Source organism: Cetorhinus maximus, chromosome 15 (assembly GCF_964194155.1).
Source record: "Cetorhinus maximus chromosome 15, sCetMax3.hap1.1, whole genome shotgun sequence".
In the NCBI taxonomy this organism is placed as follows: domain Eukaryota; kingdom Metazoa; phylum Chordata; class Chondrichthyes; order Lamniformes; family Cetorhinidae; genus Cetorhinus; species Cetorhinus maximus.
In genome coordinates, this window is record NC_135893.1 from 98266526 (window position 1) to 98283983 (window position 17458).

General features: G+C 40.2%; 1 protein-coding gene across 1 annotated transcript in view; it reads left to right on the forward strand.

The window, feature by feature from the left end:
• Positions 1 to 17458, forward strand: part of clec16a (C-type lectin domain containing 16A) — a 287366-nt gene that overhangs the window by 125816 nt on the left and 144092 nt on the right. The window contains exon 16 of the mRNA XM_078559039.1: positions 15408 to 15452. Coding sequence (XP_078415165.1) covers positions 15408 to 15452 — 45 coding nt within the window. The remainder of the gene's footprint in view (positions 1 to 15407; positions 15453 to 17458) is intronic.

Below are 17458 nucleotides of genomic sequence, written 5' to 3' on the forward strand. Positions count from 1 at the left end.
CAGGTCTGCTTCCAGCAGTAGATAGCCCAACTTTAACAAAACTGACCTCACTGAGAAATACCACACTCTGGAGGCATGATTTAAACTGTGTGCGCATTTATTTAGCTTCCAAAGAGTCCCTCCTGCGTTTGGTGCCTCTTTTGGTGGACGGAGAAAAACTTCCCTTTGAAGCTGGTGTCCCTGTAAAAAAAAAAGGCAGCTTTAATAATGAACATGCATTCCCAAGCATTTGTAGCTAATAGAGCTAAAAAGGTCTTCCGTGTAACTTTGCATGCCGTAGGTGAATCTGCCCTTATATCCTGGTCACCCAATTTTTTGTCAAACCCTCGTGCCACTAGCCTGACTTTATCTTTATTAGTCCTATCAGGAAGCATCTTTTCCACGCATATCCATCTATGAGACAGAGCTTGTTGTCCCCTATCTGGCACCTCTGTGTGCACTCCAAATCCTTTCCAACTATGTAATTCTTGCTGTTTGATGCTATTAAGACTTCTCGATCACAGGGGCTTCTGCTGCTTGTAGCATTACCAGTCTGTGCCATATTCCTTGACCTTGTTGAGCTACGCCCTCTATCCTGCCTTCTATCATGCTCCGGACTGTTACTGTTTGATCTCCCTCTCCCATATATAGATGTTCTTTCAACAGTTCTCGATCTCTTCCTCGAGGCTTGTTCACTCCCAGACCCAAGGTCTGAACTGATACTGCATTTACATGCCTTCCATTTTTGTACTTCATGTTCCCAATCCATAGGTCTAACATCCTGACCTTTTTATCTCATTTATTTAACCAGTTTTTATATTTTTGCGTAACCTTCCCTGCTCTACCTACAATCATTGCATCCTGCCGTTGACTGGCCCCTTCTGGCAAGTACATAACTTTGGTAAAAGCAAAATACCGCGGATGCTGGAAATCTGAAACAAAGCGGAAAATGCGGGAAAAACTCAGGCCTGACAGCATCTGTGGAGAGAGAAAAACAAAGTTAACTTTGAGACCATATGACCCTTCTTCAGAGTAACTTTAGTGCCAGCTTTCAGTAGCTGTCCTGTGGAACAAATTGCTTCATCGTTTTCGCCTAAATTACTGTCTCCATCTTCAAATACCCTGTCAACTTCAGCTACCTGGTCCTCACAATCATGCAACATATGGATATGAAAAGTACGTGGTTCCTTGTCCCTTCCTACACTTTCCGAACCTGCAAATTTGTAACCTGCACCAACTAATCTCAATGAGTGCACCCGAGTGGTCTGGTTCCCATGTTGTAAAATGACTGTTTTACCATCTTTCCTAGGCCTTTCCACTCGTTAAGTCCTTCTCTCTTATAGTATACCATGTCTCCCTGATTGAAAATAGTTTCTGATGGTCGTACATTGTCTCCTGGAGCTCGCAGAATTATTTCTGAAACTTCAGCTTTAAGGAACACTCTTCTACTTGCGTGTAGTGTGTTTAAATGCTCAGAAAAGGTACAGCTAATGGTAGTTCCCTCCCAAGTTGGGTGATGATGACTCAGGACTGAAAGAATTTTTGGGTTTCTACCAAAAACCATCTGATATGGACTGTAGCCCCCAACCATCTATGGTGAATTCTTGGCATGGACAGCCCGTGCTAGAGCTGGTGTTAATTTACAGCTTGGTCTATCAGCCAATATTATACTAAGCATCTCATCTATAACCCCGTGATTCATTTCGCACACTCCATATTAAAGGGGCTTTCAGCTGCAGTATTCATAACTATTATATTCATGAACTCGGAGGAAGCACATTCTCCCCCCCTCCCACCGCCAACAATTATTTTCTTTACTGTATATGATTGTCAACTGGCTAAACCTTATTGCCAAATCTAGAAAACGTAAAATGAAAATGTTCTTTTCTTTATCCCACACTTTTAAATTCATTGCCACAACTTCACTGAAATCCCTTGCTAAACGTATACTCACAATTGGCCATGACAGTGTCCTTCTGTATTTCTTGCATATATCACATCTATCGCTTATCCCCTCTTAGTTTAGCATACTCTCCATCTCTTATTCCTGCACCCCTTTGCAAAATTTTTAATTTTGCGAAGAAGGGTGGTAAACTGCCGAAACAATTTTAACATCATTTGCTTTTTGACTTCTAAATTCCTATCCCCTGGTGCTAATAACACTTCTTTAATCTCCTTAGTAGAAAAGTTAGGTTTCATTAAAGGAATATAGTAGTGTCCAGATTGCATAAATTGTAAACCCACAGGTTTTTAAAATATAATGGCCTTGTCATTTTCCATGTCCAGCTTCATTTGCGCTTTCTTCATCAATGGTCTGCTCAACAGTAACGATATTTTGCTGGACACTGCATCCATGTTGATGAAATGATTGACTCCAGCTATCTACCCTTTTTAAAGATTTTAGGGTATTATCATCTCCAGATCTAAAACTGATGGAACTCTCATTCTTTAACCTTGTTCCGATCCTTGTCATTTAAGGTGTCCGGATAGCATCTTAACCAGTCTATTCCACAGACTATAGACATGCATCCGCTATCTCGCACTGCACAGTTGAAGGACTCCGCCACCAAGATGTTCATCACCAGGCTGAAACTTCTTGTAACTTATACAATGCCCTCTGGTTAATGCCTCCTTCTTCTGAGTCTTCTGTCTCATGTTTAATTTCGAACACATTATATCGTTTAGGACAGTTCATTGTATAGTGGTATTCTGAATTGCATCTAAAACATAATTGACCAAACCCTGGGCATTTCCTGGGTTCATTCTTTTGTCGTAAATCCCTAATTCTTTTTTCCCCCCTCAATTGTCCAAGGTGTTTCTGTCCCCATTGTTTCTAGTTACAAATCTGCTTTCGTACTGATGCCCGCATTCTGTTAATCTCGACATCCCGTTAAGATTGTATTCTCCGTTTTCTGTCTTACCACCAAATGGCTCATTTGCATCATGAATGCTGCCAGTAAAGAATGTTTTCCAAGGAATTTTTTTCTTTTTTTAGAGATTCTGACATTTGCTTTAGCAACGTGTCTCTTTTCTGCAAACTTCCCGTTAGAGCTAGAAGCCTGTCCATATTCGATCCTTTGGCTCATTCTAGTAACTTGAATGCCAGCACTGATTGGGGAATTTCTAGACAGAACTTTTGCCATCTTGCATATTGTCTACTGAATTAATCTTCTATGGAATTTTCTCCCAACTTTCTAAATTTGTCAAAATTGGACCATGCTTCGTAAGCACTTAATAAATAATATTTTTGATAGCTCTTATCCATATCCATAAAATTGAGAAGTTCCCAAACCTTCATCTGTGTCCAAGTGCTCAGGCTGCAACTCTGAAAATACTTTGGCTGCCATATGAAAGCAAAATAAGATGCACAGTGCCAAAGCCATCCCGTTTTTTTTCTTTGGCAAGGACATAACCCGTGTTCACATGGTTACTTCATTTTTCCATTCGTCATATGGTTGACGCTCAAAACATCAGTGGGTAATCATACCCCAACACACTGTTTTGATTCAGCCATTTTTGGGGGGGGTTGGGTGGTGGGGATTTGTGACTCGAAACCAATCTGCTCATAGGTTAACTCCAAATACAGTCTTTCGTCAAACAAAAGCTTAGTTTCCAATATTCTTACCTACAAGCCGGAACCATTCTCTACTACCACTGTTAAGTTCCAATAGTTGTTTAGAAATGAAGACTGAAACCAAAACAGACTCTTCCTTCAGACAATTTTGTTGCTTGTCAGAAAACTCTCCATAGACCAAACTAGTTTCGGCTGTTATCCCTTTTGTACAACCAAATGGGTACTTAGTTAAACAACCTAATAATTAGCAATTGTACTACTTTAACTGTTTCCTTCCCTAACATTGAACCTATGGAACTGGAGTCGCATGTAGACCTGACTTGGTAATTTATGGCATGTTTCCTTCCCGAAAGGACATTAGTGACCAGTTGGGTTTTCAAGACAATCCAATGGCTTCGTGGTCAGTTTTTCATCCAACTTATAAAAAGAAAACTGAATTCAAATTCCCAAACCTGTCATGGTGAGATTTGATCTCATGTTTCCTGGATTATTAGATGAGTGACATAAGCATTAGGCTACTGAATTCCCATGCTGTCTCCCTTGACAGGTCTACAATGAAGCTAAGCTGTTTCAGACTTAGTCGGCCAAGGATTTCTCTTCTGCCTGTTGGGCACTCTTCCCCACTCTATGTATGTGTGAGAGGGACGCACACAACCCTTTAATTCTATGGAATTTAGTTTAGCTGTCTTTTACCAAAGGCTGCAGAATGGACCTCGTCTTTAGAACTGTGGGCAAGCAACTGGTATCCCCCAGAATGGTTATGACCATTGAATGAAAATAACATTTATTGATAACCTAGATAAAGGCCAGCACTGCATCAGCCTTTTTGATTTTATTTGTTATAGCTGTCCACGACCTTTTAATGCTATATGTATGTGGATCCCCATGTCTCTTAGAACCTTTACTGTTTCAAGCTTTTCATAATTTCGAATTTTTTTTATGCCTTTTCCATTACTTCTGTGTCATTGTTGTAATATGGAGAGCAGAATTGTATCCAGATGCACTGATACAAAAGTACTTTATCTTGCAGTTTTATTTCCTGGTTTAAGAAAGTCCTCATACTTTTGCAGCAGTCATTGACTCCATATGCTTTTCAGTTCCACTATTGTGACTACAACAGCTAACAACACACTTTTTTAACATAATGAAATGTCCAAAGAGTGCTTCACAGCAGCGCATTATAAAACAAAGTATGACACTGAGACATCTGAGGTATTAGGTGAGGTGGCCAAAAGCTTTGTCAAAGCGGTAGGTTTTAAGGAGTGTCTTAAAGGAGGAAGTGAGGTAGAGAGGCTGAGAAGTGTAGGCAGAGTATTCCAGAGCTTTGGGCCTAAACAGCTGAAGGCACAGCCACCAATGGTGGAGCAATTGAAATTGGGGACATGCAAGGGGCTAGAATTAGAAGAAGGAAGATATCTTTGGTGGGGTAGGTGGGCGGTGTTGTGAGGCTGGATGGGATTACAGAGATAGGGAGGGGTGCGGCCATGGAAGGATTTGAAAACCAGTATGAGAATTTTAAAATCAAGACATTGCTTGACCGAGAGCTTGTAGGTCAGCAAGCATGGGTGTTAGGGGAACAGATAGAAAACTTGTGCAGCTGAGTTTTGAATGGCCTCATGTTTATGGAAGGTAGGATATGGGATACCATCCAGGAGCGTGTTGGCATAGTCACAACCTTTGAGATTAAAACTCTTCCTTCATATCTGGAAAGGTCCTAGATCCTGGCTCCTAATGTTGCAGCTTAACAGATTACTTCTACTCCTTTCAACAGGGCAATGGAGGAGTACTGTTCGGGGGCCTGTCAGATGGAGTTGGGAGCTGACACAGGCAATCTGGCATCCTCCAAGATAACTTTTTTTAATGATAAACTTCAACCATGTTGTAATGCCTTAACCAATTTGTGTTTGTGCATTAGCAATGGTAAAAAAACTAAAAGGTCCACTATGAAAGAAGACTTTAGTGGTGTTTTGTGGCATTTATCTGTAGAATTACACAAACTAATATTTAGAAACCCTGTACAGATTTAGTCAAAATGAAGAAAACTTGCCAGTAAACTTGGGGTGTTGTATCTTGTCTGTGGTGCATTGTTTGCTCAGCATTAATAAGGGTTTGCAAGATCATAACTGAATTATTAGTGTTGTGACACAACAGTTGGTAAAGACTGAGTTATTTAAAATCTCAGTGGGAAACTTTGAACAACTGTCATAACCTATATTTTCAGTTGGTATGTTTCAGATACAGTTTCGAATTCAAAAATGAAACCATCAAGCCTCCAGAGGTTTTTTATATAAACTAAATTAAACATTTATTAGCTTAACAAGGAATTAAACACATACACATGTCTACAAATTACTACCATAATAGCTCTTAAACAAATCCCCCAAATCAATCACTCCTAGGTAATTCTTCACTAAGGCAACAATAACCCATAGACTTAAACAGACACCAGGCAAAGCACAAAGCACATTTTATCTTAGGAGCCTCATTTTGAATGCATTTCAATTTGGTTCCTTCGCACAGTTGTAGGCTTACAGACTGCTTAGATATTACATGCCTCTGACTACACACACAAAACTCTTTTCTGTATCTACCTAGCCTTCCCTTTGAATGCAAATTCTCATTGTATCACCAGGCCCTTTGAACTCCACCTCTTCTAACAAAATCCCTCTCATAGTACCAACTTTTATTAGTAATATAAAATATTGCTTGGTGTCTGCTGGCTAGGTGCAAGATTTCACCTCCACTCTTTTTCTTGGTTTATTGAACAAAATGCAAATGTACCCTCTACTGTTTAACACCTCAAAGCTACTATACATCAAAGCACCCAGACTAGCTGGCTTTAATCCAATTAACTCTCACACACACACACACACACCACAAGTCCAATTCAAAATAATTTCCAATAACATTATATACATTATCTTCATGACATACATATTGGATTGATTTTGATTAGATTAGACTTCTACACCCTTCTATTCTTTAACAAGCATCTATTCATGCTGGTCTTGCACCAAACATTATATAAATTGTCTTCCTGCTAGTTATATGAAAGCTGCATTAACTAGAAAGAAACCTGTCGCAAGCCTGGGATTAGTTAACTATTTGCTCGCTAGCCTACATGCTACAGGTTTAACTTAAAAGGGGAAGAAAATGCATTTGAAAAATCCCTCTTTTTTTTAATCTGCTAACTTATTTCTACTTCTGGAATCTTCAGTGAAATTAATCTCTGGGAAAACAAGAGAAATTGCAGGAAAATGAAGTCTGAAAATCTGCAGTTTTGTTTCTATCTTGCTTACTTTCTGCCTTCAAAGAGAGAGAGAGTGCGAGACAGTCGTTCATGCTGGTGCTTTGCTCCACTACCATGTTCACCATCTGGTAGCTTGCCCTACTGAATGTTCTCTCGAATTTGTTAAGCCTGGCTGGTCAGGATTGATATTTATACTTGATTGTGTGGAGCATTACAGCTCGTAGTACACTTCCCAGCAGTTGTCAGCGTATAATCAGAAATTTGAACCTGAGCATTATCTTCCCCAGTCAATGCCAGGGGCACAAGTCTCTTTTAGCTCTGGAAGATCTTTGCTTCCATCCCAACTGAGACCCGTGTATTTGAAAATCCAAGCCCCATCCTGTACTTCCTGGATCATTTATCAAAATTGGAATATTTCCATGTTATGTCTTTGACAAAATAGAAATATACCTAACTTAATGCCAGATCCCTTCATCTCTCAAACACTTCCTCTATTCCAGAAGGTATCTATCCATGCACTGGATAAACAAAATTGGGCTGTCCTTTAATGAATTTGCCAACAGGATGATCATCTCCTCATGGCAATAAAATTCACTCCGTCCCTTTTAAAAATGGCATCTGTGTACATGTGCGAAGCTCCCTTTTCAATCATAATGCTGATACATAATGTCCTGAATAATACTTCAGACACCTCTTATTGCATTAAGTTTGGCTATTGATCAGTTTATTGGAAAATCTAAGTTTTATTGCATACTTTTGATATTTAATGATTTTGGGATATTATTTCAAGCTTTCTCCAAATTTTCAAATGTTTTGTTTCTATTCCTTTCATTGTAGTTTGCTTCAGTCAAGATTTTTTTTGGCTTGCAGATCTGTCTGTTATTCCCTGGGTTTGTGCTATTTGATGATCCTGTTGTAGCAAGTGGCTAACTTGTTAAATAAACACAGTTGCAGTTCATTTATTGCCAGTACTGTATTGGCACCTCTGTCAGCCATGGCATAGGGGCTGATTTTCAATTAATTTGTTCCAAGAATGTGGCACTGCTTATTTCGGCTGGATTCAGTAGCTCTTAATTGTGAACTGACAAATACTTCCCCCATCTCCTGACAAGATAAGGAAGTAAGCTAAGATAAAAGGAGAGTATGCCTTTCAGCAATTCGAGTATGCACAATCATCTGATTTGTAGCACACTTGTATTTCTAACACTGCACATATCAAATGCTAGAGCGACTGTTCCATTTTAACAGTATTGATGGGAGTTTGAGCTAATAGGGCAACCTGTTATGTATTCACTTTGAGAAATGTAAAGAAGAAATGTAAAATGTAAGAAGTTGAGTTTCCACTCTGAGCACAGTTGGTAAGCTGGGTGCAAATAGGAACATATGACATAGGAACAGGAGAAGGCCATTCAGCCTGTCGAGCCTGCTCTGCCATTCAATACGATCATGGCTGATCGAACACTTCAATGCCTTTTACCCGCACTATCCCCATAACCCTTTACGTTTATTGTTAATCAAACACCTATCAACCTCTACATTAAACATAATGACAGAGCTTCCACTGCCCTCTGAAGTAGAGAATTCCAAAGATTCACAACCCTCTGAGTAAAGAAATTTCTCCTCATCTCGGCCCTAAGTGGCTTCCCTCTTATTTTGAAATTGTGTTCCCTGGTTCTAGACTCCCCAACCAGGGGAAACACCTTACCTGCATCTACCCTGTCTATTCCTTTAAGTATTTTGTAGGTTTCAAAGGGATCACCTCTCATTCTTCAAAACTCTAGAGAATACAGGCCCAGTTTCCCCAATCTCTCTCCGTAAGACAGTCGTACCATCCCCAGAACAAGTCTGGTGAGCCTTCGTTGCACTCCCTCTATGGCAATAATATCCTTTCTGAGGTAAGGGGATCAAAACTGCGCACACTACTCCAGGTGTGGTCTAACCAAGCTTTTATATAATTGAAGCAAGAATTCAGTATTCCTGTACTCAAATCCTCTTGCGATGAAACTCTTTCGAGTTATCAACAGTCACAGATTGCAACTCTTTTGAGTACAATCACAGTTCTTGGTTTCCGGGAGTGGGACATGAACCCACAACCCTCTGATTCAAAGGCGAGGGTGCTAAGAACTGAGGGCTAGCATTCCAATAGCCTTCCTAATTGCCTGGGGCTGCACCTGCACGTTAGCTTTCAGTTTCAATTTCATTCAAAATTGCACTAGTTACCTGAATTGATTTTATGGTTTAAGTTTCCACTCACTCATTTGCATAATTACAAACATAAAAGTTTCTAGGAATGAGTGCAATCATGCAGCATTTTTGAATGTAACTTTTTCCTTGCATTAAAAAAATATTCCATGATGTACAGTGAAATCTGTAAATCATGAGCTCCTTATAGGCTGACATCAGCTATACTTTATTTGCCCTTGTCTTTATTTTTTTAAATAGTCATTTTATGTACTGTAAATATTTTCAGTAGAATGGACAGTTCTTCACTCAACATCCATAGAAGCAGAGAAACTGCTCTGTCCTTGGGAAGGAACCGTGTAGGCATTCAGTCCAAGCGATAGCGTTTTCTCTCCTGTTGGGAATGTTGGCTAAAAGGCTCCCACATTCCACCAAAGCTGCTTCTATTTGGATCGTCCAAGTGTTCATAACATTTTTGCAGGTATCTTTTTGAGATTTCCGTTGATACGGTTTCTGTATCTAAGGGTGGTAACTTCGTACAGTTTTATTCGTATTGCTGAAAACGGATTTATCACAAAAATAAGCATTTTTAATAAGTATCAAGTATGCCACGTGTGAGCAACCAATTTTAAGTAACTAAAACTGACTTTAAAAAGCGTGACTGAATTATTTATTAGTTTTATTGGTGCACAAGTATCAATAAATTATTTTTTTAAGGCACTTATAAATACTGGTGTCTATAAATAACTTCATTTTAAGAACCATGAGGACTTAAAAACATCAATTTTTCACCAAATTGATGAATTCAATCTGGAGTGTGATCATTTTTGGAGGCAGGGCCAAGTTCCACTGTTATGCCTTTTGAACCAGTGCCAAAGATTGCAAAAACTTGATGTGCACTGTATGTAACTTGTATATGAAATTCCTTGTTCTTTACATGGTTTGGACAATTTTGGGGTAATCATGCTGGGGCAAAAAATAGCACAACATTGCAGAAATTCTTCCCCAATATTCTTATCGCCGCTCAAGCGAGCATGCAGACACAACAGAGTTCATGGATTTAGTGGGTGTGACTGCACGATGCAGTTTTACTTGGTTTTGACCTTTTGTGGGCTGCTGTAATGGATTTCTATTGGAAATCGGTCACATTCTGTGACAGTGAAAGAATTGTGGGGAGAGAACAATTGAAATGAGAATTCATCATTCTGAATGAGTACACTTGACAATTTTTGTAGCTGTTTGATGACTCAATACAGTTTTCTATTATTCATTCATGGGATGTGGGCCTCACTAGCAAAGCCAGCATTTATTGCCCATCCCTAATTCTCCTTGAGAAGTTAGTGGTGATCTACATTCTTCAACTGCTGCAGTCAGTGCGGGGAAGGTGCTGCCACAGTAATGTTAGCTAGGGCATTCCAGAATTTTGACCCAAGAACAGTGAAAGACCAGCAGTATATTTCCAAGTTGGGATGGTGTGTGGCCTGGAGAGAAACTTTCAGGTGGTGGTGTTCCCATGTGCTAGCTGCCCTTGATCTTCTAGGTCATAGAGGCCATGGATTTAGGAGTTGTTGAAGGAGCCTTTACAAATTGCGGTAGCACGTCTTGTGGATCGTACACACTGCAGGCATGGTACACCAAGGGTCCTTAGACAGCACCTTCCAAACCCACGACCGCTACCATCTAGAAGGACAAGGGCAGCAGACACGGGTACACCACCACCTGGAAGTTCCTCTCCAGCCACACACCATCCTGACTTGGAAATATTCTGCTGCTCCTTCACTTGTCACTGGGTCAAAATCCTGGAACTCCCTCCCTAACAGCACTGTTGGTGTACCTACACTACATGGACTGCAGCGGTTCAAGGAGGTAGCTCACCACCACCTTCTCAAGGCCTAGCCAGCGATGCCCACATCCAATGAATGAATAAAAAAAAAACACTGGTGATAGAAGGAGTGAATGTTTAAGCTGGGTGGTAATCAAGTGAGCTGCTTTGACCTGGTTGATGTTGAGCTTCTTGAGTGCTGTTGGAGCTGTACTCATCTAGGCAAATGGAGAGTATTCCATCACACTTCTGACTTCTGCCTTGCAGATTGTAGAGAGACTTTGGAGAATTGAGAGATAAATTACATGGTGCAGAATACCCAGCCTCTGACCTACTCTTGTAGGCACAGTGTTTATATGGCTCCTCCAATTATGTTTCTGGTCAGTGTGACTGCTCCCCCTGCCCATGTCCCCAGTAGGGTGGGGCGGGGAGGGGGGAAGCGGCAGATAATGTCAAGGGAGATATTTAGACATTCTCTTGTTGAAGATGATCGCTGCCTGGCACTTGTGTGGCTCAAATGTTCCTGAATGTTGTCCAGACCTTGCTGTATGCAGGTATAGACTGCTTCATTATCTGAGGAGTTGCAAATATGAACCTACATACAAACATACTAATTAGGAACAGGAGTAGGCCATTCGGCCCCTGAACCTGCTCTGCCATTTGATAAGACCATTGATAAATTTGATTAAATGGTACTGAACACTCCATTAATCAATGAAGTTTCCACTTCTGACCCTATGATGAAGAGAGGGTCTTTGATGAAGCAGCTGAAGGTGGTTGGGCCTAGGACACTACCCTGAGGCACTATTGAGCAAAGAACTGGGGCCAAAATGATTGGCTTCCAACAATCTCAATCATCTTCCTTTGTGCTAGGTATGACTTAAGCCAGTGGAGCCTTTTCTCCATTGATTCCCATTGACTCCAATTTTGCTCAGGCTCCTTGATGCCGCATTCGGTCAATTGCTGCCTCAATGTCAAAGGCAGTCACTCTCCCCTCGGCTTTGGAGTTTAACTCTTTTGCCCATGTTTTGCCCAAGGCTATAATGAGGTCTGGAGACGAGTGGCTCTGGTGAAATCAAAGCTGAACATCCAGTGAGCAGTTTATTGGGGTAAATGGGTGCTACTTAACAGCACTGTCGACAACAGCTTTAATATTTGCTGATGATTGAGAGTAGACTGATGGACAGCAATTGGCTGGATTGGATTTGTTCTGCTTTTTGTGGACAGGATGTACCTGGAGCAATTTTCCACTTTGTCAAGTAGATGTTAGTATTGTAGCTCTACTGGAACAACTTGGCTAGAGATGCAGCTAGTTCTGAGCACAACTCTCCAGCACTACAGCCAGGATGTTGTTGGGTCCCATATTCATTGCATTCGGAGTCGTATAAATGTGGATTCATGTATTTGGGAAGCATGAAGTAATGAGGTGTTTTTGTATTGATAGAAAACTTCAATGTATTACTTTAGAGATTCAATATTTATTTTCAATGTTTCTCAGTAAAATGGAGAGCGATCACAAAATAAGTAAAGATGAAAAACTCCATTTGCCTATTAGTTCATTCACAAAACACATTCAACAATAATAACTGGCATTTATATTGCAACTTTAACATAGGAGCCATCCCAGGAGGTGTAAAGAAGGAACCCCAGGATGCAGGGCTGAAGCAGATGAAGGTTCTGCATCTTTGGCAGGCAGTAATAGATAGAAAGCCAGAGTCTCAGATCCAGAGTATGCAAGGCGGAATGCAAAACTAGAAGAAGATGCAGAGATGTGGGAGGCTGTGGCAGGATTTGAGGGTGAGAATTCAAAATTCTGTGTGTTGAGACACAGGAAGTCAATGGAAGATGGGAATAAGTTTTGGACAAATTGAAGTTTATGGAGGCTAGAAGAGGCAAGCAAAGCAAAGAGAATGTGACAGAATTTTTTTCCGGGGGTGCTGGGGTACAGTTGTCATGCAAAGTCTATTTTAATTTCACAAATGTGCTCACCATTATAGTCAGATTTTTATCAACAATCTCATTGAGATTGGAAATGCAGCACCTTTAATAATGGCCTTTTCACCACTTACAATGTTTCACCTGAGTTACTGACCTACATAGAATTTTATGTGGGCAATAAAGTTTATGCTATGATTTGTTTTCTTTTATGTAGCTTTGGTATAAAAATCACTACAATGTTCTTAAAATTAGAGGAGAACATAGAAATACATTCAGCAAATATTTCACCGTTCACTGCAGTGGTCTTTCTGGAGGTCATTCCTCTGCCATCATGGCTTAGTGTTCCCACCTTGATCCAAGAAACAAAAATATTGCGCTAAAAAGGGACACGTGCTGCCGAAGCTTTTCACCTTGCACTCATCAGGGCAAATGCAAGAATGCCAAATTTCAAATGCCCATAACAATTTACACTACAAGAGAAAAGGGATCTTGGTTGAGCAAGTCAACTCTGGACTATGAAGAAAGCAGCAGGCATCTATAGGCTCCCCAAGCTCTTGGGTAATTAAAAAAAGGCACAAGAAGATATTCCTTTTGTTTACAGCGAATGGGTCCCTGCATTTGGATGTATGTCACTTCTGGCAAGTGTAAATGAACCATGTTATGAGCTAAAGGCAAAATACTGCGGACACTGGAAACCTGTAACAAAAACAAAAAATGCTGGAAAAACTCAGCAGGCCTGACAGCATCTGTGGAGAGAAAGACAGTTAACGTTTTGAGTCCATATGACTTTGTATGAGCTTGACTGATTATCTTAATTTGGTTGTTAGTGTAACTATTAGCGCATTTGGGATTGTTCAGCAAGTGCTGCCAAATCATGGAATCACATCTAATAGACATGTTTTGGGTTTTGCAAGCGTGGACTGGTTGAGTATGGTCTGTACTCTGCCTATTACAAACAACCAAAGGAACATAAAAGCAAAATACTGCGGATGCTGGAAATCTCAAACAAAAACAAAAATAGCTAGATAAACTCAGCAGGTCTGTCAGCATCTGCGGAGAGGAATACAGTTAACGTTTCGAGTCCGTATGACTCTTCATCAGAACTAAGGAAATATAGAAATGAGGTGAAATATAAGCTGGTTGAGGGGGTTGGGACACTGTACCTGTCCCACCCCCCTCAACCAGCTTATATTTCACCTCATTTCTATATTTCCTTAGTTCTGATGAAGAGCCATACGGACTCGAAACGTTAACTGTATTCCTCTCCGCAGATGCTGTCAGACCTGCTGAATTTTTCTAGCTATTTTTGTTTTTGAACCAAAAGAACATGTTTAATTCAATCAGCCAGTTGCTGAGATGTTATGTCTATGTAACTGACATCACAGCAGCACTGAAATTCATACACAACATTGCTCAATTGTGTTTCCACTAACAGGATGCCATCAGTCCAAAAAGATGTTCTGCCTGCCACACAATTGAGCAACATTGTGTATGAATTTGGGCAAGACCGTTTTTCTTTAATGCTTCCCCCCCCACTCCTTCTGTAAAGAGCCTAGATACCAGGACACGAGAGAAAGAGTGGTTTTTTGGGTTGTAATAAATAACTTATTGGAAGGAGTTGCTACTGGAAGGAATATGTATTTGGGGAAGGGGGTTGGGAGCATGGCGGCTGAATAGGTTCCAACACCTCAGTGGCTAAAATATTTGCTCACTGGTTTGTGCTGCTTACCATTGCTTGACCCTTAGCTGTGTTGTGGTTACCAGCAAGATCATGATTCATGTTTAGTGGGAAGACCGTGCAGGAATATGTTGACATTCTTCATTTAATGGTTTAAGAGGGGGTGTTTTGCTGGAGTCTCAAGTTTTGTTGTTGTTATTTGTAATGGAGTAATCTTTGCTTATGGAGCTTAAGTTCAGATGGTGACATAAATCACTTAAGTGGGTTAAAAAACATTGGGAAAATTGGTTGTCCTTTCTTTCAGCATCTCTCGATTTGCTTTTTCCTGGCACCAAACTTTAGTACACTGAAGTCCATCTAATTGGAAACATAAGAATGGGTTGATGCAGGAACATAATCCAAAATGATGTGCTTTATGAATTACTAGATTGTGAAGTATTAGGATGATTCAGAAATCTTAGTAATTCCATTGAGGTTGTGCCAGTTAGAGACCAAATGGAGATGGCGGAGATTTACACGAATGGTTTTCACACTTCACTGACAGACTAATCCATTGACATATTTTGTCCTGGAGAATCCAATTTCTGTAGCTGAATAATCAGTAAATCAATAAGCAGTAATAAATGTGCTTGACTGTCTGTATGGAAGAGGGCTAAAATGTTAACAGCTCCTCTGTGCTCAGATATCTATTTTGACTGCCTCTGACACTTAAATTGGAGGCTGAAAACTACCTATCTTAGTGCACACCATCTTGACTGCTGAAATGTTGCATTTGTATTGTAGTAAGCTGCTCGACACAACAACAGAAGATCATAAAGCTAGAGATATCTTTTTCCTTACAGATTTAAAATTTATCTGATTTTATTTATATATTGGTTGTAATACAATTTGGGCATGATGTCCTATGTATCCATTAATTGGGTTATAGTTGCATTCATTATTCCATTATTTCTGTTGCTGTATAATTTTTCGTTCTTTTCTACAGGGTGCAAGGGAAGAAAGTGTCTACTTATTGCGGCGTTTCTATAAGGTAAGACTGGGGATGGTAAATCTCGTGATATAGTTCAGTGGAATTTTCATGTATTTTGCCAGCTGGTATTAGTGTAATGTATTCAAACAATATAGAACTCTGATATGTGCTTCAAAAATGAACTTAATCGAGTAAGCTGGACAAATCGGAATCTCCCTGTTGTGTTACAGGAAGTAAATATACTTTTTTCAGCAGTTTTCTAGAGTTGTTTATTTTTAAAATCGATTGGTCTTGACAATTCTAGTGCAATGTTGCAGCACATGCGAAATATAGGCTGAACGAATAATGTTTTAAAGGAGAATGAAAATGTATTTTTAAAATTTAGTCATTGCATCTGTTGGGATATGATTCTGACATTTCTGATAAACAATACAAATGAGCCAAGGAAAGGCAGTATTGTCTTCAAAGACCACTCTTGTCCACTAAAAATGCACCAAATTATTTTCTTTCACCATTGGAGAAAATGACATTTGGACAGCAGGCTGCCCTGTTTGCAGTGCTTCTCTTGGAAAAACACTGCCAAGTGTTAATGTGCAGGACGTTTTCTTAAACCTGAGGTGGAAGTGGAATTTTTACCATAAAATTTGTGTGATTTGGTGAATATCTAGTAACTGGTTGCAGTCGATTCTATTCCTAAGGTATAGGTAATTGTATAGGAACTGTACTTTTGTAAGTTAATAGTAAGTTGATTGGTTGATAAGTGCTTAGTGCTAGGGACCGTGGTTCATAGCCAGCTTAGGACATGGGAGCTAAGGTAGATCTATAAATAAAAAAGAACTAAAACTTTAAAATTAAAATGAAATAATTAAAATAAACACCTAAAACACATGCCTGTGTAGTTAAGAAACGTATGATTCTTAGTTGTCAGTGTTACTAACATTTAATAAGCACATTAAATTGAGCATACATAGGAATTACTCTAAGTTAATTAAGAAGGTAATTAAATTAACTAAATAACATAACACCTATCCTGCCATTGTTACTTATGTTGCAGCTGTGGAATGTGGGAGGTTTTGGACGTCAAGGCAATCCAGGATAAACACGCCTGCAAACTTAAGCCGTTAGAGGAATTCCGGATCAGGATTAATTGACCTGGAAGCCGAACCGCAGACAATGCGCAACATAAGGGAGGGGGAGAAATACCTGGACACTTTGTTCCAGAATACAGTCACACCTCTTAGAATAGGGTTGTTTTGGTCAGCAGTGAGGGACAGGAGGTTGTGACTGTGAGTGAGGCAGGTAAAGGGACCGGGCAGATGATAGTGGTGGAGCCTCAGATATTGCAATTGTTAAACAGGTTTGAGGCGATCATAACCTTTGTGGCGAAAGCGAGGTCTGCAAGGTGGATGAGCAGGCTGGCTATGGCATCGTGGTACAGGAACCCGTTCAAGCGGGGGAGCCAACAGGAATGTGGTGGTAGTAGTGGACAGTATAGAGTGGGGGATTGACACTCTTTTCGCTGCGGCAAAGAGCGAGAGTCCAGAGAAACTTGTAGTGGGAGGGGGAGGAGCCAATTATCGTGTTTCGTGTAGGTATCAACGACATAGGCAGGACAAGGAAAGCGGTTCTGCACAGTCAGTTTGAGGAGCTCATACCAAATTAAGAAGTGGAACCTGAAGGGTAATAATCTCTGAGCCATGTGCAAATTGGCATAGAGAAAATAAGATCAGAGAAATGAATGTATGGCTCAAAGACTGGTGTGGGAGAAGTGGGTCCTGGTTTGTGGGGCACTGGCATCAGTACTGGGGAAAGTGAGGGCTGTACTGTTGGGGCAGTCTATACCTGAACAGTGTTGAAACGAGTATTCTTGCTAATTGCACAACCAGGTAAGTAGAAAGGGTTTTAAACTAAATAGTGGGGGCAAGTGATCAAATGTGGGAAGATGTGGAATATCAGAGTAGAGAGAAGGTATTAATATGGGAAATGATGAATAGACTATGACGGGAAGGGGCAAAATGTACAGATCGGAGTAAACCAACAGTTAAGGCTCAAGGTTACACAAATAA